This window comes from Arvicanthis niloticus, chromosome 4 (assembly GCF_011762505.2).
Source record: "Arvicanthis niloticus isolate mArvNil1 chromosome 4, mArvNil1.pat.X, whole genome shotgun sequence".
Classification (NCBI taxonomy): domain Eukaryota; kingdom Metazoa; phylum Chordata; class Mammalia; order Rodentia; family Muridae; genus Arvicanthis; species Arvicanthis niloticus.
Genome location: NC_047661.1, coordinates 67,802,088 through 67,830,077, shown reverse-complemented (window position 1 = coordinate 67,830,077; position 27,990 = coordinate 67,802,088). Strand labels below are relative to the sequence as shown.

The window sequence follows — 27,990 nt, the reverse complement described above, 5'->3', positions numbered from 1 at the left end:
CAGGGTAGACTTGGGAAGGGGGGGGGTGTCTTTATTAAGTGATGCTTGAGTCTTTAAGTCCGCCAGAATTGGAAATATGGTAACCCCAACTATACCCTGGTTCTCCCAGACCTTTTCTTAGTGGAAGGCAGGAAGCCAGCTCCTCTAAGCACAGGCAAAGCAGCTAGGCCAGTTGGGGCAAGGAGGGGGAACAGAAAAGAACCCAGCCCCAGCTATGCTCTGCTTTCAGCCTGAGAGGTAGAACTGGGGTCACCCTGGCCAGAGCCTCCCCTACAGCTCTGCTCTCATTCATGATCTCTGCTGCTGTGTCATTTGACACTACAAAGCCAGCCTGTGCTCAGCCTACCAGGGCTCTAGTCCTGGGGATGGGCAAAAGGAGGGTAGTCCAGGATGGAGGAGGGCCCCGAGTAAGCAGCTTCCAGGGATCTTGCCTCTGCCACCCTTCTTCCAGCCCTCCCTGGATGGTGAGAGGGGTGGCCTTGGCCTTCGCACCCTCATTGGCACCCCTTACCCCAGCACAGCAGCCAAGAGCACAAAGCACAATGACTGAGCTGGTGGGGAAGGGATGACTGCCGGCGGACAGCCAGCCAGCCCACTAAGTGGGCCTGGAAGCTGGGCAGCAGCAGAGGGGAAGTGAGGCCTCCGAGTGTGCAGGCCCTGCTTCCCTCATAGCTGCCCCGTTCCCCATGGGAGACAAGGGATGAGGGGGTTCCTTAAGGATGGGTGGGGTCTGCAGAGAACCATGCACTCAGTATCTCCCAACTCTTTCCTGAGAGCTAGGGGGTCCAAACTCCCAGCCCCACCAACCCTGTATCTTGGGTGAGGACAGGGCCCCCGTGTCATCCTTTCCTCTCAGAAGTCCAAGAACTGCCCCAATGAAATGCAGCCAGCCATGCCTGCCCCTGCCCCTGCCCCTTGGGACTGCAGGGGTTAAGGTGGGAGGCTGGCCAGGTCCACAGCCACTCCTACTCCAAGAACCTCCCTCAGTTTCCTGATTTCGCCTTGGCAACAGGGGCCCCCATACTCCCCGCTGGCTCCTGGGCCCTCCCTGCAGCCTCAGTGCAGCTGGCCTTCCTTCCTGTTTGCCTGCTTGAGTCTGCATGTGGGGGGTGACTACAGGTGGTATCCTTGTCGCCAGGGAGAACAGGAGAAATCTGGAGTCAGCCCCATGGCAGGGCCTAGGGGTCAGTCTCAACCAATCTCCTTCCACTGCCTGTAAAAGTCTAAAACATTCTTGACGTCCACACTGGCATGGGCAGCAGCTTGCAGGGCAGCCTGTACAATGACAGAGGAAGAAATATGAGGGAGAGACTAACCTGAAATAGTGGGCTGGGGGAAGGGTAATGGCAGAAAAAGGACAGCTTGTCTGGACGGTCTGAAGATGTCCACCCGCTCTCTACCTCACTCGTGACTCACCTGAATAGGCCCAGAGAGTGCACTGGGGTTGTCCAAATGAAGGCCTGTGATAATGGTCACCATGCCACTTGGGTCTTCCTCCCCTGCCCCCTGGGCCAGAGTTAACTGTCTGCAGCTGTCCAGGATCTTATAGAGAGTCCTGGGAATGTGGGGTAAAGGGAACAAGGTCAGGCATTTCCATAATTTGACTGGAGAGTGCTAGGAGGGAAGAGGAAATGCAGCTGGTGGCAGGGGTCATAGAAGCTGGCCTTGGTGTATGTGCTGGGGGTTAGACAACGATGCTGAGCCTAGGCATCTCTGCTCAAGGGAGGGAAGGGTTCTGGGATAAAGCAACTTTAGAATCATGAGAGGGTCCTGGTAGGCTACGCTGACCTATCCCACTCCAAAGGTAGGGGGAGTTCCCAGAAGGGCTAGCAAGTCAGCTCCTAACAGGTGTTGAGGGAAGGCTGACACTTTACCAGGCATCTGTATCCTGCCTCTTCAGTTTATGCCGCTCAAAGCTCTTTCCCACCTCCTTCTGGCAGCGAATGTATCTGCAAAGGAGATCACAAAGGTAGGGCAGGGGATGGGGATGGGGTCTCACACAAAGCAGGCCATTGTAGCTGGGCAGAGCATGTCAGCTCAGGGAGACAGGGCAGCTGTGTCCCTCCCAATCAGGCTGTGTGGAGCCATTTTCAAGTGGCTTCCTGGACACTGGGTTGGCTTTCTCTACTGATAACATCAAGTTTCTGATTGTTCCCAGGGGAGGAGCCAGAAAGGAGCAGCAGCAGATGCTTTCAAACGGGAGCCCCTGGAGGTGACCTCCCAACAAGCAGTCCTTGTGCAGCTTCCTGGCCAGGCGGGGCAGAGGCAGGGTGGAGGAAAGCTCTCTCCTCTCTTGCTCCCTCAGTCCCAAGGCTAAGAAGGATGGGGCCTGGGCTGAGCGCCTGCTTTTCCCTGAATAGCTTTAGCAGCCTCCTTAGGAAGCCTGATCCTTGGTCTCCACCTGAAGTATGACAGCTCCTTCAAAGGAGCCCCGGCCAGGAGCTGGGCCCCAACTGTGATTTTCTCCCAGCAGGTGCTATCCAGAGTCTGCCTCAGAAACACAGCCCAGATTCCCTAGGGCTTGCACGCAGTCATTCTGCTCTCCTTGTCTCAAGCAGCTGGGACCTCCCAAAGTGGTATGCGGATCACATGAGCAAGGGATGAGGCACGGCTCTCCCTCTCTAGCAGGCAGGGGCAGAGCTCCTGAGCACAGGTAATGGACGCAGGCTGCACAAGGTCCCAGCCACACTTCAACTCTCACCTGTTTCCTTTCTTAAACTCTGCCTCCAGGTACCGGATCCCATCCCTGGCCCCTGGCTGTTCTTTCTTCAGCAAATCCAGGCCATCAATCACTGGTGGGCAGAGTGAGTGAGAGAAGGTAAGGACAAGACAGTAAGCTCAGACTGCAGGCCACTCTGCAGGAAATTACAGGTGCAGGAGATGTGTGCAGGACTGCCATGCCCACAAGGTTCCAGAAGCTCTTTGAAAGCATGACCAACCACAATGTGCTTAGCAACTTCCCAGAACTTCCACTTGCATTTCTTATCTAGTTCCCATGTCCTCTGCAGCAGTGTTTACACATATGCCTACGATGAGGCTGCAGTCCACAAGTGGTAGGTAGGACTTGAACAAGACTACATACATACTGGACATCAGATAAGGGTCTCTCAATCCCATATTTGGTTTCTATACGCACTCTCTGTACCCAACCTCCCTGTAAGCTTACCTGTCCTTGGAATGATGATGATGAATCGGCCACTGGTGGCAAGCTGGCGGATAAGAGGAAGGTGGTAGCAGAGGGCCTGGGTGTCAGGGATGAGGTAGGGAGACATGGCTGACTGGGCTTTGGGCTGCTGTAGGCTCCCTTCCAGCTGGGAGACCTCGAGCTGGTAAGAAAAGGCTGAGTGGTTGAAGTGCATAGAGCCCAGTGGTCTGTGCTGAGGAGACTCTGGGCAGTCAGGGCCAAGGTAGCTCTTTTTTGTTTTGTTTTGTTTTGGTTTTTTGAGACAGGGTTTCTCTGTATAGCCTTGGCTGACCTGGAACTCACTCTGTAGACCAGGCTGGCCTCGAACTCAGAAATCCGCCTTGCCTCTGCCTCCCAAGTGCTGGGATTAAAGGCTTGCACTACCACTGCCAGGCCCAAGGTAGCTCTTACAGAGCTCCTCCTATTGCTATGCAGACAGGAATCTTTTCAACAGTGACCTTGGGGAAAGTGCAAAGCTTGGAGTAAAGAGACAAGGTGATCAGGAGGCTAAGCACCAGGGAGAACAGCCTGGAGGTCAGGAAAGAGCTCTGAGGAGTGGACCAGAGTCATAGCAGGCAGTATCTGAGAACTGGCTTAAGCAAAAGCCAGACCAAGGACAGAAGGATGTACACACTGCCTACCTGTAATCGTAGCTGAGCCATGTCTCTCATGAGCCTGTTCCGCCGAGCCTCCTCCTCCGCCTACAAGGAAACCACAGTTATGAGAAGCAGGGCTACGGTCCCTCCTCTGGACTCAGAGGACTAGTTCCTGTGAAGTCCCTTAATATTCCTACAGGAGGGAAAGAGGCATGGAAAATGAATTTTTTCCAATTCACTCTATAACCGCTGTGTGCGACCTGGTACAGGAGACAGCTGAACATTTTTAATACATGAGACACTCCCTGTTGTGATGGAGGCCCTGACCTGTTCCTATTCCTCCTAGCCAGTCCCCCTTAGGAGATATGAAGCACATGTACGCTGGCCTGCTCCTGACCTGCCAGGGTTTTCATGTACAGACCTGCCCACTCTGTGCACAAGTGCACCTGCCTGCCCAGTAGCCCCACCCACTCCTTCTTTCTCCCAGCCTTCCTTCACTTGGTAAGTGAACCACCAACTGCCAAAGTCAGAATGCTCAGAGTGGGTTTGTCGCCCCTCTGAGCATACAAGTTATCAGCAGACCAGCCTTGTCACGTGAACCCTCTGACCAGCACACCAACATCCTTCCCTTTCCTCAGAAGTAAGGCTCAGCCCAAAAACAATCCTTTCAGGATGCTCTACCCCACGCCTCTCTATGACTCATCCCTGCTCTCTAAGCATAGCCGCAACAGTTTTCCTAAACGTCCAACACCCATCATCATCTTATCTGGCATGCTTTCAGTTTCAAAATGAAGTTCTAAGCCCTTCGTACACTCTGTCCTGTAAGGTAACTGGCATCACTGAAGGCTCTCAGGTGAGCCAAGTAGTTCTTCAGATATCATTTTAATGAGACCAAACCAGACAACTCTACAGTCCCAGTTGCAAGACCCACTCCTACTCTGCAGACTCCTGCACAGTTAAGAACTGCCCTGCCTCAAAAGCCAACCATGTCCCTGTGAGGAACACTTGTGGAGAAGGAAAGAACAGGATGGCAGAGTTGATGGAGGTCACACCCTTACAGGGTAGCCAGGAGACAGAAATGGAGAGTGCGAAGTGGACAAAGTCCTCTCGTCTTCTGCAGAATGGAGCCTATGAACCTGACTTTTTATGTTAAATTGTCACTGTGAAATTTCAAGATCCAGAAAGGGAATTAAGGCCCCCGTGTAATTGCCCTCAAGAATCAGAGCAAGTTCGTGGAATCCATCTGAGCACATGAAGGGGAGAGCCATATCAACTGAAGGCTAGGCCATCACTAGCCAGCAGCTCAGACAGGTGTGGATCTGCTGGCCTCAGAGAGAAACCTTTCCAGAAGGACCTGCAAGAGACTTCCTAAGCCCAGCAGATGGTTAGCAGTGAGGCAACAGCTCCTGGCGAGCACACGGACTACACAGAAATTAAGGCCCCCAAACAGCATGCAATAGTCAGGATGAGTGGACAGGTTTGGTACCAGGCATGGTGGTACCTGTCACAGGGAGATGACTGCAATCCTAATATGGTTAAAAAGAGACTAAAACTGAGACAAATCAAAGAACTACGATTTTCCCCGCGACACAGAGCCTTGGACCTTTCCGTTGTTCTCTCAGACATAAAGTGAGGACACAGGCACCCACGACACAGGGAGGCTGCGGGTGAAGAAACAGGGCACTTGCAAAACAGACTCAGCACAGAGTGCCTAGTGCATGGCGGGAGACGGCTGTGGGGATGAACTCCTTGGATAAGTCTGTAACCTAGGCAGAGCAAGAAGTGGTATGGCCTGAGCATCCAGCTCCACATGAGAGGGTACTGCTGACTGTCCCCTGCCCCTACCTCTTTGGGAGCTGTTAGACAAAATGCCTGTAACAATCCTACAAGTTTTCTTTGCAGCTGTGTAGCTTCCCCATCACTATTTCGGTAGCTCCACCCTACTGTCTTCCTGTGTAGGACATCAATAAAAGTCTTAACACAAAAGCTTTGTTTGTAACAAAATGTGCTTCTTCCTAAGGCAAGGAAGGGAGCTTCTGGGAACACATCCCCTTGACATGCTGTCAAGCTGTCCACAGCAAGGGGACTCAGAGATCTGAAGCTGCTAATGGCTTGGGATGCCCTGAGGCTGGCTGACACAGGAGGGACATAATTCCCATACCAGACACCAACACTACAAAGGAACTAGTGCTGACGGGCTCGGGAAGGACAGCACTGCCAGGGTTGCACATGAGCGTAGACGGACAAGTGAATAGGCTGACACATTTACTACCTAAGCCCAGTGTCAAAACTGACCAGCATGACAGAGTAAATTTTCAGCACTTGTGCTGAGCAGCACAGGATACTGTCTGCCCGCTCTTTGGAGAGACCATGTCTGAAAGACCGTGTCCTCCATGTGTAAGCCCCACATTCTGTTCCATTCCCCAGTCTTAACCTCTGGTGAAAGAAAAGCATGGGACACCTGCTCATCATCCCTCCCCAGGACAATGTGCAAAGTCCTGACAGGCACCATCACCCCATCTTCTCCCTACCCAGAGTTGATTCTATGGATTCCTGTACTTGTACGTGATAGGAAGCTAGCTAAGCAAGGTTCAGTGATTTGTCTATTTCACAGACTCAGTGATGACAGAGATGGCCTCAAGACTTACTGAGGAGAGGTCAGGACCTACACTTCTTAGGCCTTGCTGGGCCTCCAAACTGGCTTCCTAGTTCTTCAAATGAGAATCACCAGTGCAGCTGAGCCCCTTACTCTGGTTCTTCAGGAAGCCCAATGGAAAGAATTTCCAAGGAAGGGAAGGCTGACTTACCATACGAAACTGGGCCTGGGCCTGCTGCAGCAGGCTCTCCTGCTCAGACTGAGCAATGCTGACGAAGATGCCGACCTCTGGATTGAACTGCAGGATGCTGCCTTGTAAGCGAGCAACAAAGTGCCCGAAACTGCGGATATAGCAGATGCGCACCACCGACTGTGGGAGAAGGGAGACCCAGCCAATCTGAGCAGGCCCTCTAGGCATCCCCTTCAACAGCCTTTGCTCTCACTCTCCTGCCACCCCGCTAACCTCCCAGCAGAAGGGCTCCTTGGAAAGGTACCATGATGCAGACCGCTAACCACTAACTGCAGAAAACTAAGAGGCTAGCAGGGCCCAGAGACTCGTACGAGTGCTGAGTGTAGCTCAGTGGTGCTGCACTTGCCCAGCATGTATGGGGCTATAGATCTGATACCCAGTACTGCAAAAAGAAGACACAAAGACGGAAAAGGCACTGGTCCAGGAATGAGGAGACTTGGGTTCTAATGCCATCTCTCCTCCTCAGGCCCCTAGCTCACACTTGTTAATTTTTTTGGTCAGTAAAACTGTCTCCTCCCTGCCATATATGAATCTGACCCAGAACCCTAAAATATAAAACCAAGTACAGCCAGGCTTCTCTGGCTGTGGAGAAAACAGCCAGGAGGAGGGCCAAAAAACCTCAGTATCCTGCTTGTTTGGCTGGACTTCCCTCGTTGCCCCCAGATGGCCTATGTGGTGAGAGACTCAAGGGAAAAAGCTGCTGACCAAAGTGCGTGCTTTCTGGCTCTGCTAGTCAGACTGGTGCTCAATTCTGAGCTGGCCAAGAGAGGCTGAAGATTCCAAGTCCTGATTAACTTGCTCTGCCCTCAATAGGAGGAGGAGAACGAAAAAAGAGACAGGTGTCAATATTAGCCTGTAGCCTTGATAATCCCTGCCTTGCTGCCCTGTGTGATGACAGCCTGTCCCTTGTAGCATGAAGCACATCCCTTACCTCCTCCAAAGCACTGAGCAGGGGCCGATCTGCATCAAAGTTAAAGCGTCTATGAGCAGCCCGCAGAGGAGGTAGGTTACGCAGTGCCATGTCCTCTGGGAGCAGCAGGCCAGCAGGGAGGTCAGGCAGCTCGCAGCCTTCAAGGAGACCTTGGACTTCAGAACACAGAGCCAGTCCTAGGCAGAAGGAGAATATCAGAGCAATGCCCTGGGGAATGACCACACAGGCGATACAAACCTCCTATAGGGAATTACCAGGCTGAGACAGGACATAGCCCTAGGACAGATGGCTGGAAAGGGAAGGACAGACACCAAAGCTGGAAAACTGAAGGAGAAAGTAGGGAGGGAGAACAAGAACAATTAGCCCAGGAAGACCCCTGAAATAAAGAGAAGGGCTCCAGAAGAATGGCTGGTTAGTCTCAGGAGGCAGGACAGCAGGAGCTTTCTACTTGGAAGCTGGTAAAAGGGATGAATTGATAACTCTGGACGTCAATCCTCAATGCCTGCGAGCAGGACAGAGATGACTGTGACAACCCTGGCTCCCAGAATCCTCTCTGTTCTTACCCATTCCATTGCTTCCCCAGGGAGCACACCTCCTCACACAGGAGACCACCAGCTCACTAGAACAGTGGTGTGGGAACTGGAGAGGCCTGGGTCATATGCTGACTGCTATGTGATAGGGAGGTGCTCCTTATCCCAAAAGCTAAGTTAAAGGACCAGGCCCCACCAGGTTTGATGGGACCAGTAAGAGGGAAGAATAGTCTTAGGGGCCCACTCACCAGAATCCTGGAGCTCACCAGATGCTGGCAACAGATTCAGCAACACAGACAGGCGGTTCCACAAACTTTGAGAGCTCTGGGGAGAAAAAGGAGGAGCCCTCCAGCCACAGACAACACAGAACAGCAGCAAGAGGGCAAGTATCATACCTAAGGCCTTGTGTTATGAGGCCAACAGGGACTTGATAGGCAGATTAACAACAGGAGTTCATGGATGACTGGGAAAATGGGACCTGGTCAGAAAAGACAGTATGGTCCCCAGGGTGGCTTTCTGGACTGTGAAAGTGAGAGCCAGGGCCTGGCTTCTCATATATAATGGAAACTCACAGGAAGGGAACAGGGCCTTTCACAGAGCTAGATTGTAACACTGACTGCAAGTCTGCAACAAGAAGCTCAAGACTAAATCTCTGATCCCAAGGTGGTACAGGCCCCACCCAGCCCCTATGGCAGGCAGCAAGTCTGACAACACTGGCTCCTAAGAGTTGATCTCCTAAGCCTCAGTCTTTGCTGGAAATCCTCAAATTTGTTTCAAGTCCCCATCTCTGTTGCTACCCTCTGCTTTGCTGTCTCTCTTTTCCTCTGTATGCTTATGTTTATTGAGTCTGGTCCCCAGTATTACCCAGAATGTCAGTTATTAAGTCAGCTTTGGGAAAATAAAGCAGAATGAGCAGCTTCCTCTCTGTCCCCTGGCCATAGACTCTTTGAGGGAAAAGATCATGCCTGCTGTTGCCAGGTCCACCAGGTTCTTGGCAGATCACCACATAGCTGCCTAGGCCCCATGCTATCTCATCACCATTCCAACCTTTTAGGACCTGAAGATTAGGATGTGGGATAATCACCTGTGCACACACAATGATGAGGTCAGGGTTGGTTCGCAGCCAGTCCAGGAAGACCTTCACAGCAGGAAGGAGGCCCTCAGCCATCAGGGCCTGCAGCTTTTCCTGAAGGCTGCGCTCATTGCGACAGGAGCGGCTGCTGGACTCGCTCCCCTCTGACTCAGAGCCATCCTCAGAGGCTGGGTTGGGCAAAGGAGAGAAAATGGGGTAACAGCATTTGTCAACAGGCTCCAACATTTTCAGGGAACATTACCCACTCATTACAGGTAGCCTAGGGTCTGTGTTCTGATATCACTCAGGGTAAAATCTGTGCCCCATTACTCTAGGCCCACTAACTTTTAAACCAAGAACTTCATGCTGGGATTAAAGGCATGTAGCATGATACCTGACTTCACTTAAAATTTCTTAAATCTCAAAAGTTCCACCCCCATGTACTATGTTAAACACTAGGAACACAAGCATAAGACATATTAGTTAGCGCTCCTAAAGCTCAGTCTAGTCTCAAGACAAGTGGGCAGTAAGGTCTCAGCGGACAGCAGAGGTGGAGGCTGCAGAGGGACAGATGGCACAGGAACCCACTGGAGAAGATCTCACTGGCCTCAAGCAATCCCATGTGCACTTTTTAAAGATTTATGTGGCTAAACAAGGTGGTGCATGCATTTAATCCCAGCATGTAGGAGGTAGAGGCAGTCAGACCTCTGAGTTTTGAGTTTGAGGCCTGGTTTACAGAGCAAGTTCCAGGACAGTCAGGACTACACAGAAAGACCTTGTCCCAAAAACAAAACAACACCACACAAACAAATAAAAAAAGCAAAGAGTGGGACTACTATGGCAAGAAAGAACATGTTCCCACATGCTTCAGACAAAGGGAGCATCCTGTACAAAGTCTGAGGTTAAAGACAGCATTTAGAAAAGGGATGGCAGCTGGGCAGTGGTGGCTCACACCTTTTAATCCCAGAACTTGGGAGGCAGAGGCAGGCGGATTTCTGAGTTCGAGGCCAGCCTGGTCTACAGAGTGAGTTCCAGGACATCCAGGGCTACACAGAGAAACCCTGTCTCGAAAAACAAAAAACAAAACAAAAACAAACAAAAAAATAAAAGAAAAGAAAAGGGATGGCAGCTATTCCACTACAGATTGCTAAACTGAAGGCAAGACAACACCCTAGCCACTGGAGAGCAGCTGAGTGGTGTAACACCTGGCCAGCATGCATGAGGTCCTAGCCTGGCTTCCCCAGTAGTAGCAAAAGATGAGACAACACTCCCAAACAGTCTAGCCTGGTGCTCTAGAATAGGCTACACAACAATGATACGTGAGTGTCGCTCAAATGTACTACTCTGACAAGAACATTATGTCCAGCTTCTGGGAGCCTTGAGGGAGCTGGATGCCATGAGGGAAGGAAGTACAACCTCCAATATGAGGAGAGAAGAGAGTAAAGCCACCGAAGAGTCTGCAGTGGAAAGCAGCAAGACAACAAATGTGTTGGAAGCTGGAAATGAGTACATGCATAGGACAAGGACTCCTGACAGGAAAACACCAAGAGTGAGGTCACTCGAGAAAAGGCGGTCTCTCAAGCAGGAGACAGAGGCAGACCCAGGCACCTGGTTCTAAAGGCTTGTCCACATCCCCGTTGACACAAGGCCTGTGACTGGCCACACTGTTAGGTTCCGTGGTAGGCTGCAGGAGCAGGTTGCTAAAAGTGGGAGCCAGTCGGAAGCAGCGCTTGGTCTGGAACATCTGGGTGGACATGGCTTGTAAATTGCTGGCAATGCTTGCCTCACTGGGGACCAGGGGGCCATTGAGGGAATCAGGAGCCTCTGATCTGGCCTGAGGGGGCTCCTGGGCTGGAGACCGTGTCCCCTCTTCATCCTCCATATCTTCCAGGTCTGAGCGGGACTCCTGGCTGTTCATTTCTGAGTCCGTCTCTGCATCAAAGGCAGTGCCCCTGCCTTCCAGGCTCTTATCAGAGCCACTGTCTGAGCCGTCGCTGGCCTGGGCAGAGTCATGGCTAGAGTCTGACTCAAAGCCCTCACTCAGATCACTGTCATCACCAGCTTTAGGAGGATGGTGGCGGCGGCGACGAAGACAAGAGAGTCGAGAATGCTTTCGGCTCTTTCTACCCTCATCAGCTTGAGGCACCACAGCGGGAGGCTCAGGCTCTGGCTCCTCTTTTTCTAGTGCTTCTTTTGACTCTGGTTCATCTGTGTAAAGAGGACAGTCAGGGGAGACGAACACAAGAAAATATAAGCTGGAACATGCCCTCCCACACTACCTCCCACCAGGTATGACTTTCCCTCCTGATTACCCCAAGTCCCAGGTAAACTTTCCAGTCATAACCTCCCCCAGCCTCGAACCTGTGCCATCACTCTGAAAAGCAGAGACAGGGTTCTCGCCCTCTTCCAGCTCTGCCTGCAGCCGTATGTTGACATGATTAATAAGGTGGGAGAAGAGGGCCAGGGTGAAAGCAATGGCTGCGCTATACTGCTTGGATCCTAAAACCAGGAGAGCAGGAGTAAGCATCATCAATTCCAACCTGTCCTGCCTGCTGTCAACTCATCCAATAACCCAACTACTCATCAAAGCTGGTTCTATGGTAAACAAGGTAGTCTCAAGAATAGTGTCCACCTTCCCGAAAAGCAGAATGTCCCAGCTCACCCCACACCTTTCATGTAGGTGTATCCTCTCATCCTAGTTTCCCCCTCTTGGCCTGGGACTGTTCCACAAGAACAAGAACCTCGGGTTACTAGTAGTGCCTCTCTATTACCTCTGCCAGGAAGGGCTTCAGACGGCCTAAGTGCTCCAGTAGCAAGGCCTGGACCCTGAAGATTATACCTTACTATGGAGGGGTTTAGGGTAACAGTAAGAACCCACAGCTGCCTGCTCCTTCACAGGAGGTCCTGTCAATAGGCTTCCCTGGTCCTGATTTTACACACCAGGTGGTTACACAGGCAAGGAAGGGATTACTTATAGAAGTCAGTCTTGTGACTACACTGCAAACAGGACAGTGGGGAGAGCAAAGGGACATGGTAAGGAGTACCTGCTCTCTTTAAACTGTGCACACCCATGAGGCAGATGATGGCCATCTGAAAGATGAGCAGGTCGGGGAGGAAAGCATATCCACTTTCACACTCCTCCTCGTCTTCGTTGGTTAGACCAAGGTTGGGTGAGGAAGGCAGGTAGAAGAGGCAGAGGTTGAAATCCTCTAGCACAGACTGGCAAAGTGAGGTCAGCTCTGAGTCCACGGAGCTATGGGAAGGCAGAAGGGACAAGGGATGTCAGTGATGAGGTGGGGCTGGTAAAGAACTACAAATGTAGTTCAAGGGTAAAGTGTTTCCCAAGCATGCATACAGCCATGGGTTCAACCTCTAGCACATCTATCTATCTATCTATCTATCTATCTATCTATCAATCAACCTATCAATTGATTGGTCGTGTATGCTGACACACACCTTTAATCCCAGCACTTGTGAGGCAGAGGAGGGCAGATCTCTGTGAATTCAAGGCTAGCCTGATCCACACAGCTACATAGCAAGTTTCAGGCCCCCAAGGGTCACATAGTAAGACTCTGTCTGGAATAGAGACTATGGGGATCCAGGGTCTGGGGAGAGCTGATGTCAAAAGAAGAAAATTGATGTTGCCTAGTATGAGCAAGGCCCTTAAAACGCAAAGGAAAGAATATGGGTGTCTATTCAATCACTTGGTTACTCCTCTAGCATCTAGTAAGCACTCACTCCTGTCAGCCAGGATGGCCATAGAGAACCAACTGGTAAGCCTTTCCCACAGAAAGCACAGTTCAGGGCTGGAGAGACGGCTCAATGGTTAAGAGCACTGACTGCTCTTCTAGAGGTCCTGAGTTCAATTCCTAGCAACCATATGGTGGCTCATAAACATCTGTGATGGGATCTGATGCCCTCTTCTGGGGTGTCTGAAGATAGCTACAGTGTACTCATATGCATACAATAATAAATAAAAATCTTAAAAAAAAAAAAAAAAAAAAAAAAAAGCACGGTTCAGCAGATGTTCCTTCCTTGACCTGGGTTAGGAGCACTGAGGCTAGGACTTGCTTGATACCATTCCTGTTCACACTTGCTTCCACTCACCTACTTTTGGGCTGTAACAGGCTTTGTAGGTACATGAAGTTTACCAACAACCTCTTAATGTCTTTGCATCTGAAATGAGAGAAACCCAAGGTATATGCTGAATGTTCTAGAATCCCTGTGGTTCCACTACAACCACTGCAAAAAGAACCCTCCTCCTCCCCATGGGCCCCAATTACCGCTTTTTGCTAGGGGAAAGCTTCCTGGTCTCAGACTTCTTCAACTGGTGGTACATTTTGGCTGCCTTGTCATATAGCCTCTTGAGGTTCCCATAGGCTCCCTCAAAGGACACTTCCGACTGGATGCTGAAGGAGAAACAGGGGTAAGCTACTGCATCTGGACAGGGGAATAGGAGGAAATGGGAAAGGTCACCTGTTGGGGCTTTAAGAAATCATTACCAGTAAATAAAGGGTGTTTCAATTTCTTTATACAAACTCAGTCATCTTTCCCGAGGAGGGAGACAGGGATGGATGGATACACACACATAAAGCACAAAGACAGACAGACAGACACACATGGAGGGGGGGAGGGGAAAAGACGGGAGAGGGAGAGGGAGAGAGGGAGAGAGGGAGAGAGAGAGAGAGAGAGAGAGAGAGAGAGAGAGAGAGAGAGAGAGAAGGAGATTCATTCAAGTAAAGGTGATAACATCTATTCTCTCAGTGTAGAAGAGGGCAATTAATCCTCCTTTGTTACAAGCTTGACTTCAATATATCATCTTAGTTTGCAATGGGTGGCACTGCATAAGCATTTACTGCAGCCAAGTGTATTTACCTGCACTGCTTGTTAATGCTTCAACACTTAACCTGGGTCAGGCACACAATGTACTCTAACACTATCTACATATAAAGATTTAAAAAAAAAAAAGAGAGAGAGAGAGAGAGAGCCTGTAAGAACAAATCATCCAAGGTCACACAGCTGGCACATGGTAGTGCTGAATCCTCAATGAAAACCTAATTCATTACAAAACCGTGACTTTGGCACTATGTGACATATTTGTCTTGGTAGAGTTTTCTTGAGACAGGGTCTCTTGTAGCTAAGGCTGGCCTTAAACTCCCGATCCCCCTACTTCTGATTCCCAGCACTTACAAGGTAGCTCACAACCATCTGTAACTCCAGTTTCAGGGATCTGATGCCCTCCTCTGATCTCCTTGGGCACTAGGTATACTTGAAAGGTTAAAAACATACATACATACAAGCAAAACACTCATACACATAAAGTAAAAAAAAAAATTAAACAAAAACAAATGTAAATGATTAAAAAACAAAACAAATTTCCTTCTATAAAGTCAGCAGTCCTGGCTATTATGGTAGATATAGTTATAACCCAGCATTCGGGAGACAGAGGGAGAAGGACCATTGCCAAGTTTGAGGTCAGCTTTCGCTACACAGTGAAATCTAGGCCAGCCTCAGGTACACAGCAAGATCCTATTTCACAAACCCACCAACCAACATGGGAACAACAAAAAAATAATAATAATAACCTCACATTTACCATTAGAGTGTCGTTATTGTAACATCTCAATGGCCTATAAATCCATGTGGCTCTGTAAAATGCTTAAGGGCTGTGTCAGGGCTTCCTTGAATGAAGACCTTCAATCTAGAATGGCCCCATCACAGCCAGAAGCTGGCGAAGATGGAGAAATAGAATGGGGAGGTGAGGATGCAGGGACAACGCAGGACTGCAGAGCTTGGGAAAGAGATGGCAAACACTTACCAGCGCAAGTAGCAATACATGGCTTCCACGTTGTAATACTTGCTGCCTGCAAGGGTGCCCAGCTGGTTGAAGGGCATTCCTGGAATCAAAGAGAATTCACAGTGTAAATCCACAATCTTTAGTCAAGGCTGTCAGAGATTCCAGTGGTAAAATTCTGGGCCAGCCGGTAGAGTTGGAACGTCAGGTGGCCGCCACCACTCTCACTCCTCCAAGGGGTCACTAGTCTTTCTTGCTATCATTCCATCTTGGTTTCCAGGACTCACCTGGACCCTGGGCTGCACCCTTTCAGTTACCCTGCAGTTCTTCAATGGAGCCTCTCCTTTCTTTTAGCTCAGTCTGTTTAATGTCTGAGCTCCTAACTACACCGTACATGTGAAGCCCCATTTCTGTCTATAATGGTAGCTTTAAAATATATATAGAGATATGATCTCATAGCTTAGGCTGGTCTCAAACTTGGTATAATCGTCAAAGGAGACCTAAACTTGTGATCTTCCAAACTCTACCTCTCAAGCACTGGGATGTTAAGTGTACTACACTATCAGGCCTGGTTTCCACAGCGCTAGAGATCACTCACAGGGCCTTCACGCATGTATGGCGAGCACTCTACCAAGCTCCATCCACAGCCTCTGTATAGAGTTTTATCCATCGTCCCATTACACCTTCTGCAGGGCAAACTGATGCATGATTTCTTCTTTCTACATAACTTCACAGACATTTCCCCCTTTTTCTCTGTTTAAGACATGTCCCTTTCTCTCCCCTTTCCTCCATCTCTGTGTGTCACACAAGGGAGACTCTATACCCATGAGATGAGAGCAGGAGAATCAAGGACCTAGAGAAATGAGCACAAGGCCTGTCTGACAAGAGAACTGCCTCCCTTTCCAAGACGCTTTGGTTAGTACATCAAGAGGACACTTACCAATCTGGGGAGCTACTGACAAGGCTTGATAGTAGAATCTCTCAGCTAGCAGCTCAGTGTCCACACCAGCCAATTCATTCTGATAGCGTGCTATATTAAGAGAGAAAGAATGCACTGATTCTGTGTTTTGGAAAGCCCTCTCCCACATCAGAGCCCACCCTAAAAGCTATAAGGAGACTGGGAAACAGACATGAACTAAGACCAAGGCTATAGGGTCTTGGACGTAGTCCAAGTCTTGACTCTCTTCCTTGCTGATAGATTCAAAATATAATTGCTTGCAAAGATCTCTTTTATTTGGTTCTGGAATGTAGCTGGTTAACTCTACAAGAAGATACTGGTCCAGCTAATGTGAAACAGTGGACTCTGCACACTAGTGACCGTGAAAAGACCAGGAGTATGACAGGGACAGAGCCAAGGGAGCTTCAGGTCAGTGAATGTAATGTTCCCAGCAAGTCCACAACTGCAGCCCAATAAGGAATGGATGTCTACAAAGACTAGAAACTCAGAGCAATAAAACAAGAGAGCACCTTTCCAGTCTCAGTAACATGTACCATGCAGTAACTGCTCTCTGAGCCTCTTGATGCTTAAGTTCTGACTCACCTCAGAGTCCAGAGAGATAACAGAAAGCCTCCAATGAGGAGGAGTATCCAAGTTACAATTTTCCTGAGCTACTGAAAGAGCGATCATAATGACTACTTCAAATATCAAAGTTATGTCCCCATTCCTAGCTCGCCATAGAGAACTGACTGGTAGGCAATGAAAGACTGTTACCAGCTGTTCAATATGTAAAAGATGGTACCATCAACTGAAGCAGTCTGGACTTTTCCTATAGCCCAGAGCAGAAGAAATGAAGGGTAAAGATTCTTACACAGATCCCCAAGGTACACCAGACATCGGTGGCATGCCATCTGTGCCCAATCCATCTCCTTTCCTGAAGCAGATACTGGCTTCTTGCATCCTGAAAGGGGAGCAGAGAGACAGGTATGAATTTATGAGCTCATTCCTCTACTCCTCCTCCCAACCCCGACTCCCCAAGGTAGAAATGTAACTTAGGAGAAGAAAAGAGGAGATGCTGGACCAGCCTTAGAACTGTCTTACAGAACTCAGTAGACAAGTATTTAGGAAGCAAGTAGACACATAGCAGCACAAAGGAAAGAAGACCCTCAAAAGAGGATGGTCACCTGAAAGGTCAACATAGGTTGGCTAACAGAAAGAAGAGATGAGGCTCTAGTGACAGGAAAGGCAAAGGAGGAACTATATCAAAGCTACCTATGTGAAGGTACAAAGTTTGGTCTAAGATTCAAAGAGGCAGCAGGGCAATGGTGGTATATACCTTTAATCTCAGTATTTTGAGTCAGAGGCAAGTAGATATCAGGGTGTTCAGGGCCAGCCTGGTTTACAAAGCAAGTTCCAGGCAGCCAGAGCTACACAGAGAAACCCTGTCTCAAAATAAATTAACAAAAAGATTCAAAGAGACATGGTAAATTGAGGGTTTCTTCACTCAGGGGCACTCTGACACACAGCTAAGCAGAATGGTGCATGCCTTTAATCCTAGCACTTGAAAGGCAGGTGATCTCTGTGAGTTTGAGATTGGTTTGGTCTACAGAGTGAGTTTCAAGACAGCCAGATATCAATAATGAGACTCTGACTCAAAACAAAACAAAGATGATTTGAAGAGCAGCCTGGCTCTGGAAACCAGACCCTCAAGCCCTGTGATTCTGCAGGTCCCCTGCAAAGCCCCACTCTGAAAAACTTTTCCTGATGTTCTTGTGGACTTTGTACTTGGCTGAATGAAGAAAACACCAAGGAGAAAAAGGTAGTGTTCTGGGACCTGACCATCTCAAGCAAATTCGGAGGCTGTGGACCCTCTGGCTTTCTAATTAATCATATACACACTATCTGCACATTAATCTTGTGGTCGTTCTGTGGTATCAGGGCTTTAATCTAGGGCCTCACACAATCAGAAAAGGACTCTATCACTGAGCTGTACTACCTCAGCCCATGTGTGTGCACATGCATGTGTATGTGAGAACGGTATGTATAGGGGCATCACTGAGCTGTACTACCTCAGCCTGTGTGTGTGTGCACATGCATGTGTATGTGAGAGCGGTATGTATAGGGGCATCACTGAGCTGTACTACCTCAGCCCGTGTGTGTGCACATGCATGTGTATGTGAGAACGGTATGTATAGGGCAGATGAAGACACTGAGAAATTTTCCTCAAGTGTTCTCCACCTTTCCTTACCATTCTTTATCTGTTTTCTGTGTGTATGTATGTATATGTGAGTGGAGGCATGCATGGCATGGTACACATGTGGAAACCAGAAGACAACCTCTAGGAATTGATTCTTTCCTTCTGTTGTGTGGATCTCAGGGTTGAACTCAGGTTAGCAGGTTTGGCAGCAAATGTCTTAACTCACTGAGCATCATTCTAGCCCTCTCCACCTTCTTTTGAAAAACAGAACCTGAAGCTTAGCAAGTCACTAGACTGGCTGAACAACTAACCCCAGGGATCTTCCTGTCTCCACCTTCTGAGAGCTGTGATTACAAACCTGCAACCTCTGCATCTGGGTTTTCACACAGGTGCTGGGAATCTCACTTCAGGTCTGTGTGCTTCTATGGCAAGCACTTTACTCAGCTCCTCCTTTGTTTTTAAATAATATTTTAAGTTAACAAAGCACAGATGCTGTGCTTTTGACAAGAACATTGTCAGGTAGGAGGTAGAAAGTCTACCTGTTGGTGAAAGCTAGGCCAAGGTTCTAAAGGAGGGAAGAGAGCAGAGAGAGCAAGGAGAGATGGAAGAAAGAAGGGCCTCTCAAAGGTAGCTGAGCTGAAGGGAGGACCATGAGCTACAAAGAAAGTAAATCGTGGCTGCTAGGATCTTAGCGGCTGCACCTCTGGAAACTGTCAATTTCCCCAATATTTCTAAAGATTTCAAAACTTCAAACAAATACTGAAAAACAATCTCCAAAGTTAAAAGCTACAGCGCTGGCAGAACTCAGCTGGGAGAAGAAAGGAAAGGTTAATAGCGCCTTTCAGAGCCAGATCTACACTAGGCCCTGACCCCCTCACCCCCCTTCTGCCTCCACATCAGTCCTGGGCCTCTGTTCCTTAGACCTTCACCGTAAATAACTCATGCCCGTTTGGAGCAATCTAACTTTACAAAGCATCTGAAGGTCTTCCATTTGCCTGGCTGGTTACTAGTTATTCAAGCATTGAAGACAATGCGGGACAAGAACCTACACCTCAATGCTTCACTCACCTATGAGGGGATCAGTGACATGAGTCCAGTCAATGCAGCACTGTAGTTCCAGCTGGTAGTGGGACTGGATATAGAGAAGGAGATGCTGGTAGAAGCCAATGCCAGCAACCAGATGAGTCCTGTAGGCACATTCCAAGGTGCTCCGACTGTGGATGTGCTGGAGACCAGGAAAATGAAGACATTAAGCTCAGAGTGCCACTCCCTCTGCTGCAACCTGTCCATCTGAGGAAATCTCCCCTTCTTGGCTCTAGAATCTCAGGCACACCTCTCTTCCCACACAAGTTACCTCACAGCTTTAGAGCTGTGTTACTGGAACTCTCATGTGACAAGCTCCTTTCTCCAATTTCAATTTTGTGTTTCTGCTCTGCCCCTGCACCTCCAAGCATGTATTGCACCCACTTTTCTAGCTCTCTACTTCTTCAGCTTCACCTCTTTAAGCTAGTTCACCCACTCCTAGGGCCCCCTTACCTTTTTGTTAGTCTTGATAAGCTGGATAACTTCATAGTATACCTTTCTCCACAGCAGTTCCTCAGCCTTCCTCCCATAGTCTACTGGGTGCAAGAACATAAGCTTCACACAGAGCTCACGCAGCCTGAGGAGGAATAAGGGAACATGAGGCACTGTCATCCCTTGACAAGAATACACAGGAGCCAAGAGCCAGGCATGAGCTATTACTAACACCAACAGAACTCTGGCTCCCAAGAGACACCAGTGTCAATGACTCCGATTGCCTAGGAAGGCAAGGTGGAGTCTCCAAGAGACAGCAACAGGAATAGGAAATAGTAAGAATTTTAACTTTTGGGCTAGGACAGGGAAGTAGGGTTGGATATTTTGGTCATCCTGATAAGCCCTCAGGGAACTTTGTTTATTGCCTTGCTTGTTCCTTGACTATTTGCTAGTTCCTCAACCTAGAACTGACCTTAATACTTGCATGTGATTAAAATGGAGGAAGCAAAAAGGAGGAAGGATGGGATAGGAGGTTTCTAAATGGGGAAAGAGGATGACATCTGAAATGTAAATATATAAAATATCCAATTTAAAAAAAAAAAAAAAAAAAAAAAAAAAAAAAAAAAAAAAAAGGGCCGGGCAGTGGTGGCACACGCCTTTGATCCCAGCACTTGGGAGGCAGAGGCAGGCGGATTTCTGAGTTCGAGGCCAGCCTGGTCTACAGAGTGAGTTCCAGGACAGCCAAGGCTATACAGAGAAACCCTGTCTAAAAAAAAAACAAAAAAAAAACAAAAAAAAAACAAAAAAAAAAAAAAAACACAACCACCAAAAAAAAAAAGAATTTTAACATTCTTCATTCCCCACATGTTCTCTTCTCCGTTTTATTTTCTCTTCACATGACCAATCCCCTTCAACTCAAATGCCATTTTTATGGCACCAATCTAGTGGATGTACAAGCTGCAGAAGGAATGAAGGATTCTCATCTGTTTTCTCAGGGAAGCCAGAGAGCTCATGGTTCATTAGTGCACCATGAGGTCAGAAGGTTAAACGTAATATATATTCATTTATATCCAGCAAAGCTACTTGTAGAGACAGGCACAGAAGCAGTTAGACGGTGTAGTTCAAGATTCCAGCTTACTTGTTCCTCAGGCTAATGTTCTCTGGTTTGAACACTTCCTGATAAGCAGTTTTGTTGCAAAGGATGAGGTCTAGCCGATGCACAGCCTCCACCACAGCCCTGCAGGGAAACAAAGAACCTGAGTCATATGCACAGTTCACTTTGGGTGCCAGAATACAGAGTCTAAAGAAACACTGAAATGGGGAGGAGAGGGAAGGGAGAAAAATGGAAGGGAATACTGAAGGTTAGGGAAATGAAGAGGTAGACTTCACTCTGATACAGCAGCCCCGCTCAAGGGATATGGCAATAATAAAGACACTCTGTCTTCCCGCCTGAGGGAGGTGCTATTAGCATTTAGTGGATTCTTCTAAAAAATTTTGATATACAGATGAGCCTACCAAATAAGATCTAGGGGTCATGGTGATATATACCTGTAATCCTAGGATTTCAAAGGCTGAAGCAGGAGGATTATTTACTATGACAACTTCAAAAACAGCCTGGGCAATGTAGCAAGGCCCAGTTTAAGAAAATTACCCTACCCATGATGTCAACAGTACAAAGATGGAAAACCCTCAAAATGCAAAGAGTACAGACTGCCAGACACAGAAAAACTAAGGTTCTAACCTTGGCAAATTACCTAGCCTCTTAAAGGTCACCATATTAATAAAAATGAGTCACATAATGCAGGTACTTAGACTAGTTTTATAAATGTAACAATCTATTCACAGCTTTAGCATTCAGTAAACATTCAATATCAGAATGGTGGAGTAGATTCTTATATGAGTTTATTATCTCTGACATAAAAGAAAGGCATTCTCAGGCTGGGAAGATGTCTCACAGGGTAAGAACAATTACTGTGCAAATATGAGCACCTGAGTTCGAATGCAAGCACGCACATAGAGTGGACAAGACTGTGAATAAGTGTAACTCACACATGCACAACCCCCAACATATATATGTATATACTTTTTTAAAAATCTTAACAAAAACCAGTCACCATGGGCAGGCAATACTTGCTGTCAAGCCTGATAACCTGGATCTGACTCTGGAGCCCCACATGATGAAAAAAGAGAACTGATTCCCATAAGTTGTTCAGGACTCCAGGTGAATGTCATGGCTATTATACATGCAAGTGTGAACACACCCATACCTGAGGTCAGAAGAGGATGACAAATTCTCTAAATCTAGAGTTAGAAGTAATTGTGAACTATGGGTTTTAAGATTCAAACTCTGGAATCCAGATCCTCTGGAAGAAAAATATGTACTCTTTATCTCTCCATTCAGAGACAGAGAGAGAGAATGAGAGAGACAGACAGACACACACACGCATGCACAAATATATACATGTATGTTTATTGATACTTTATTCATTATAGCAAAGACTTGGCGGTCTCAGAACAAAACCCACAATTTCTCTCTCATATTCAAGATCTAGTGCATATATACACATATGTATGTGGGTGTGTGCACATGTAAACGTACCATGGGTATAGTATAGAATACAGAAGAGAAGAAAAGCTAAATGTAAAGGGATGAGGAAAGACCAAGTACATGTGACTTATGAAATATAAGGATAAGTGTTTTTCTAGTTCTAATTCTGTCCTGAGATTTTTTTTGAATGATATATAAATTTAATGTGAAGTATGCCAAGAATGTGCATATATACACAAATAAATAAATGCAAGAAACCCACAAACAAAACTGAGCGACCATGTATGACCCAGCATTCATGAAGTAGAGGGGCACATGAGACTGTCTCAAAAGGGAATGGTGGCAGGGCATGATGCCTCAATTAAGGGTTAAGGCATTTGGATGCAGTCTGATGACCTCAATTCTATCCCTGAGACCTACACAGTAGAAGGAAAACATTGACTCCCAGAAGTTGTCCTCTAACCACCACACAGGCTCTGGCACTTAATGGCACAAATATACCCACACTCATATGTACAGACAAAATAAATGAGCAGGACTTTTTTTTTTTTTTTTTTTTTTTTTTGGTTTTTTCGAGACAGGGTTTCTCTGTATAGCCCTGGCTGTCCTGGAACTCTCTGTAGACCAGGCTAGCCTCGAACTCAGAAATCCACCTGCCTCTGCCTCCCAAGCACTGGGATTAAAGGCATGCACCACCACAGCCCGGCAGGACATTTTTCAAAAGCACTTCAGAAGCCAGGTTTGGTGGTGCACACCTTTAATAGCAGTCACTCTGGAGGCAGAGGCAGGTGATCTGAGTTTGAGGTCAGCCTGGTCTACAGAGTGAGTTACAAGACAGCCAGGACTACACAGAGAAATCCTGTCTTAGAAAACAAAAGAGTGCTTCAGCATGAGTGTGGGCACGTGGGATCCCAGCACTACAATTGTATTCTCTGAATTTCAGAACAGCTTGAGCTACTTAGCAAATTCTGGGCCAGACCAGGTTATATAGCAAGACCACATATCAAAGACTGTAGGCTTGGCCAGGCATAGTGATACACACCTTCAATCCTAGCACGAAGGAGGTGGGGGAGCTGTATCAGGGCCATGTCTACATATTAAGTTTCAGGACAGCCAAGGATACATAGTGAGACCCCCGTGTCAAAAACAAACAAAAACAGAGGGTGATGGTGCACACCTTTAATCCTAGTACTCTGGAGGCAGAAGCACATGGATCTCTGAGTCCCAAAGCTAGTCTGGTCTATAGAGAGAGTTCCAGGACAACCAAGACTACATAGAGAAACCCCCATCTCAAAAAAACAAAACCAGCCAGGCAGTGGTGGTGCACACCTTTAATCCCAGCACTTGGGAGGCAGAGGCGGGTGGATTTCTGAGTTTGAGGCCAGCCTGGTCTACAGAGTGAGTTCCAGAATAGCCAGAGATATACAGAGAAACCCTGTCTTGAAGCAAACAAACAAAAACAAGACAAAAAAAAAAGAAAAACCAAAACCAAACCTAAACAAACACCCAACAACAATAACACCACCCACAAAGATTGTAGGCTTAGAACCAGACTTCAGGAGTTCTAATTTCATTTCTATTTCTAACCAGTTCTGTGGTGCTGCATATACTTCCTTATGTCTCAGTTTACCTTGCTATAAAATGGAAATATGACAATTATCCACTTTGTTAAAAAAAATGACACTCATGACAGTGCTTGGTAAATGTTCAATAAGCATCAATTTCCCTCCTTTTTGTTATATAACTGAGGTGTTTGACTCCAGAAGCTAAGAGGCAAGTAAGCCACTGTAGCAAAGACAGCCACAGAAACTGTACAATAGATGCCCAAGGAGTCCTCAAAGTAGGCTCTTCTCTAGGAGGGTAAACTCGAGAGGATGGCAGGTAGTAGCTATGGAAGCAGGCAAATTAAGTTCTGCTGTGGTCACAAAAGCAATCCAAACACAGACTGATGGTGCCAGAACAAACCAAGATGTGGACTTAGGCCAGAGAAAGTGGACCGCAGCAGCCTTGGACTCTGTATGACCCAGCAGCACACTAAAAGCTACCCTACACAGGGCCAAATGACTGACAGCACCCAGCTGTCAGTGAGTTGGAAATCAAAGCCTTCTCACAAGACAAGCTTGATAACTCAATATTCTAGAATTCAGTCACCTTTCAGGCTACCAACAAGTGAGAGCCAAGCCCTTCCTGCCAAGCTGAACCTCAATGCCAGAGGCAGCAGCTTAGTCCTCTGGACAGGGTGAGTTTATTTGTTGGGGACAGGATCTTGCTGTCTTCAGACTCTGAGTTCAAATTCAAACGACTGTCCTGTCTACATATCCTGAGCCCAAAGCGGCTTCAGTGCTACAGGCAGATTTAATAAGAGTATAGGTGGGTTTTTTTGTTGTTGTTTTGTTTTTCGAGACAGGGTTTCTCTGTATTTCTGGCTGTCCTGGCACTCACTCTGTAGACCAGGCTGGCCTCGAACTCAGAAATCCGCCTGCCTCTGCCTCCCAAGTGCTGGGATTAAAGGCGTGCGCCACCACTGCCCTGCTGGGTTTTTTTGTTTGTTTGTTTTGTTTTTTGGTTTTTTTGGTTTTTTTTTTTTTTTGCTGATGCTGCTGGAAGACTGAACCAGAGCTTTCACTAAACTCCAACCCCCAGTCCACGTGTTTGTATTTTTATGAACAGACTCCAGAAATTTCCTTACATTCTTAATTTTTAAAAAGAGGTTAATCCCTGGTACTCTAGAAAGCTCCAAAGGGAAATGCTTAGATTTGGGAGTACTTAGCACCTTTTCCCCATTTTCTATCACAGCATAAGCTCCTTCAAGAAACTATAACCTTGCCAGGGCATAAGCCTTTAGTCTCAGCACTCAGGAAGCAGAAGCAGGCTTATCTGAGTTCCAGGCCAGCCTGGTCTATACAGAGAGCTCCAGATCAGCCAGGGCTCAAAAAACAAACAAAACTATAATCTCCCTTTGAAAAAAACCACAAAAATTAGTCTTGACTCAAATCAATGTTGTACAAATATTTTTAAAAACAAGTATAGAATTAACCTAATAAATTGGTGTTTACATATTCCCCAGCAAGCCCTTTCTGCCTTCTTTTTCTTCAGAGAGCCTTAAAAAGAAATCAATATTTGTAGATAGCTAGCTTTGGGAGTTTTCCCAATTTTCTGAAGCTCAATGACAGCTCCATAGTCTAACACATTTATCAGAAGTCAGAACGTCATCACCAGTGCCTTAGACACACACACACACACAAAATGTAACAAAACTGGCTGCCTCAATTGTTTACCCTCCTCAAAACCAACACAACCCACAGGTAACCCATATGCATGCATGCATGCATGCACGCATACATACATACATGACACATACTGCAAACACACCAGCTCAACTTGTCAGTCCGGTGAAAGAAAGGTTTGAGAATTGAGAAAGCTGGCCTGACACAATCAGAAGATTGTCCACAGCCATCCCCCAGGGTAGAGACAAGTAAGGAATATCACAGCCTCGGCCCACGCTGTGTCTGACAGGCAGCTCAGCACTTAGCAGCATTACTAGTTACACAAGCCATCTCCAGAGAACTCCTCAGCCTGGAGACTACTGCTTGGGGCCCGCTGGTGGGAGGTCAGGGGATCTACTTCCCAAAGAGCCTGTACTCCCTTCACCTTCTAGCTTACAAGGCCAGAAGAGGCAGGGCACATGAATCAAGCAGCTCTTGATTTTTTCACAGGCCGAGCAGTGCAAGCATCTCCACTCAGCAGGGCCTGAGGTAAACGGGAAGCCCCAAGCTCCACTTCCTACTAGAAGGCAGAAAACTCAGCTTGGTCTCCACTCTTCATCTTACTGTGACTCAGCTCTGGGATCTACGTTCTACGTACACAAGAGACTGTGGACATAAGATTGTAAGGAAGAACTGAGTCACTGGGTGCCTGGAACGATGGACCCAAAGTCCTTCTTCCTAGCCAACAACATAACTAGCCTTTTCTAGCCTTTAATCACACTCAAGAGTCCACAAAACATAAGCCATAATGGATTTCACAGTGTATTCAAATCAAACCTCTTTTTTTATAATTTAAAATTTGTTTTTTAAAAGATCGCACGTCTTTAATCCCAGCACTTGGGAGGCAGAGGCAGGCGGATTTCTGAGTTGGAGGCCAGCCAGGGCTACACAGAGAAACCCTGTCTCGAAAAAACAAAAAAGAAAAAATAAGATTTCTTTCTAATTTTTGTGCACTGGTATTTTGCCTGCATATATGTCTGTTAGAGTGTCAGATCCCATAGAGTTAGAGTTAACGAGCTGCCCTGTGGGTGGGTGCTGGGAATTGAACTAGGGACCTCTCTGAAAGAGAAGCCAGGACTGAGCCATCACTCCAACCTCAAATCCTCCCTTTTAAGGAAGAAGAAACTGAGGCCCAAGGTCACATAGCAAGAGGGGCAAATCAAGGACATGATCCTGTTTTTGTGGACTTTAGTAAACCTTACTGGTGCTCAGCAAGGTTCTGCGCACTAGTCCCTTTCGGGTTTTCTCCACCTGTGACCCCCACCCTCACCTACCCAACCTCCAATTCCCACCGGATCTCTCCAATTCCGCACAGCCCCGCGTCACGCTACGCTCACGGAGGCAAGGATCTCCGCACAGGTTTCCAACCTCCCACCCACCCAATTCTTCCCAGCTCCTCCGGGCACGCCCGCCCGCTCCCCGGCTGCACCCCCGCCCTCGTCGGGCCCGCCCGCCCGCTGCAGGCCCCGCCCCTCGCCGGCCCCGCTTCCCCGCCGCGGCTGCACACACACACCCCGGCCCTCTCACCGGTAAAGCCGCTTGGTGTGGAGGACCTTTGCTTCAGGTTCGCTGCTCTCCACTGGAGGAGGGCCTTGGCTCATGGTGCCTGAGCCCGGGGGCACCTCCTGGTCACAGGCCCCCGCCACCCACTACTGGCGCCTCCACTGCCGTCTCCAGCTGTACCCGCAGCCGCCACTGCCACCGGCCCTGCTCGGCCGCCATCGCTGTGAGGCGGCTGTCTGAGATGGCTCCTCCTCCACCTATCAAATCTCGCGATAGCTACCGCCAAGCCGCGGACCAGCGACCAACCCACCAAGTCTCGCGAAAAATTGTTTTCTCTCCGGGAAGTTACCGGAGCTAGCTCTGGGTAGCGTGGTTTCTGCTGGGCTTAAGTCTTTGCGGGAACGTTTATTGTCAAAGATGTAGAGAAACCGGGCTTTCTGGCGCAGGCTTATTCCTAGCTCTTCAGAAGCCGAGGCAGCTTGCAGCGAGTTCCCAGCCCGGCTAGGTACAGAGACCCTGTCTCAAGAAGAAAGTTTAAAAAGAGCGCGCTGGCGAGATGACTCAGCGGATAAAGGCGCTTGCCGCCAACCTGAGCTCGACCCCTGGAACCCACATGGTATAAGGTGAATCGACTCCGGCAAGTTGTCCTGACCTCCACACACGAGCTCCGTGGCACGCTCCATGCCCCCACAATAAAATGAATTATTTTTTTAAAAAAATTAAACTTTCCACGGGAGAAGAAGAGACCGTAGAATGCAAGGCTCTACATGGGACAGCTAGGTGCTGGAGAAATGACTACCCACATGGCAGCTCACAACCATCTGTAACTGCAGCATCAGGGATGCGAAGCCCTCATACAGACATGTATTAAACGCCAACGTGCATAAAATAATAAAATGAATGGGCCAGCCAACATTGAATCAAAAGTAGTTGCAGAAGAGGGGCAGCGAAAAGATTTTAAGGTCCGGAGGTAGTGGAGATCGGTATTTGCTAGACGCGACAGTGCTATCGCACATAGGCGCTCACCTGTGACTGCATGCACAAGGTCAAGTCAGCTAGAATTCTAGCGCC

The 27,990-nt window shown here is 48.0% G+C and overlaps 1 protein-coding gene across 1 annotated transcript; it reads right to left on the bottom strand.

Moving 5' to 3' along the window:
- Window positions 1–5: 5 nt before the first annotated feature.
- Window positions 6–27,181, bottom strand: Smg5 (SMG5 nonsense mediated mRNA decay factor). Its single transcript, XM_034500007.1, has 22 exons — window positions 26,944–27,181; window positions 20,741–20,839; window positions 19,624–19,747; window positions 19,156–19,312; window positions 16,762–16,851; window positions 15,894–15,983; window positions 14,978–15,056; window positions 13,443–13,568; window positions 13,267–13,335; window positions 12,204–12,412; window positions 11,521–11,658; window positions 10,768–11,367; window positions 9,172–9,347; window positions 8,336–8,411; window positions 7,558–7,733; window positions 6,588–6,746; window positions 3,826–3,885; window positions 3,167–3,326; window positions 2,702–2,792; window positions 1,875–1,949; window positions 1,417–1,555; window positions 6–1,275 (listed from the first exon to the last, which is right to left on the bottom strand). Exons 1-22 carry the CDS (start codon window positions 27,015–27,017, stop codon window positions 1,192–1,194), a joined length of 3,051 nt encoding a protein of 1,016 aa, XP_034355898.1. The 5' UTR covers window positions 27,018–27,181; the 3' UTR covers window positions 6–1,191.
- Between the last annotated feature and the right edge of the window lie 809 nt (window positions 27,182–27,990).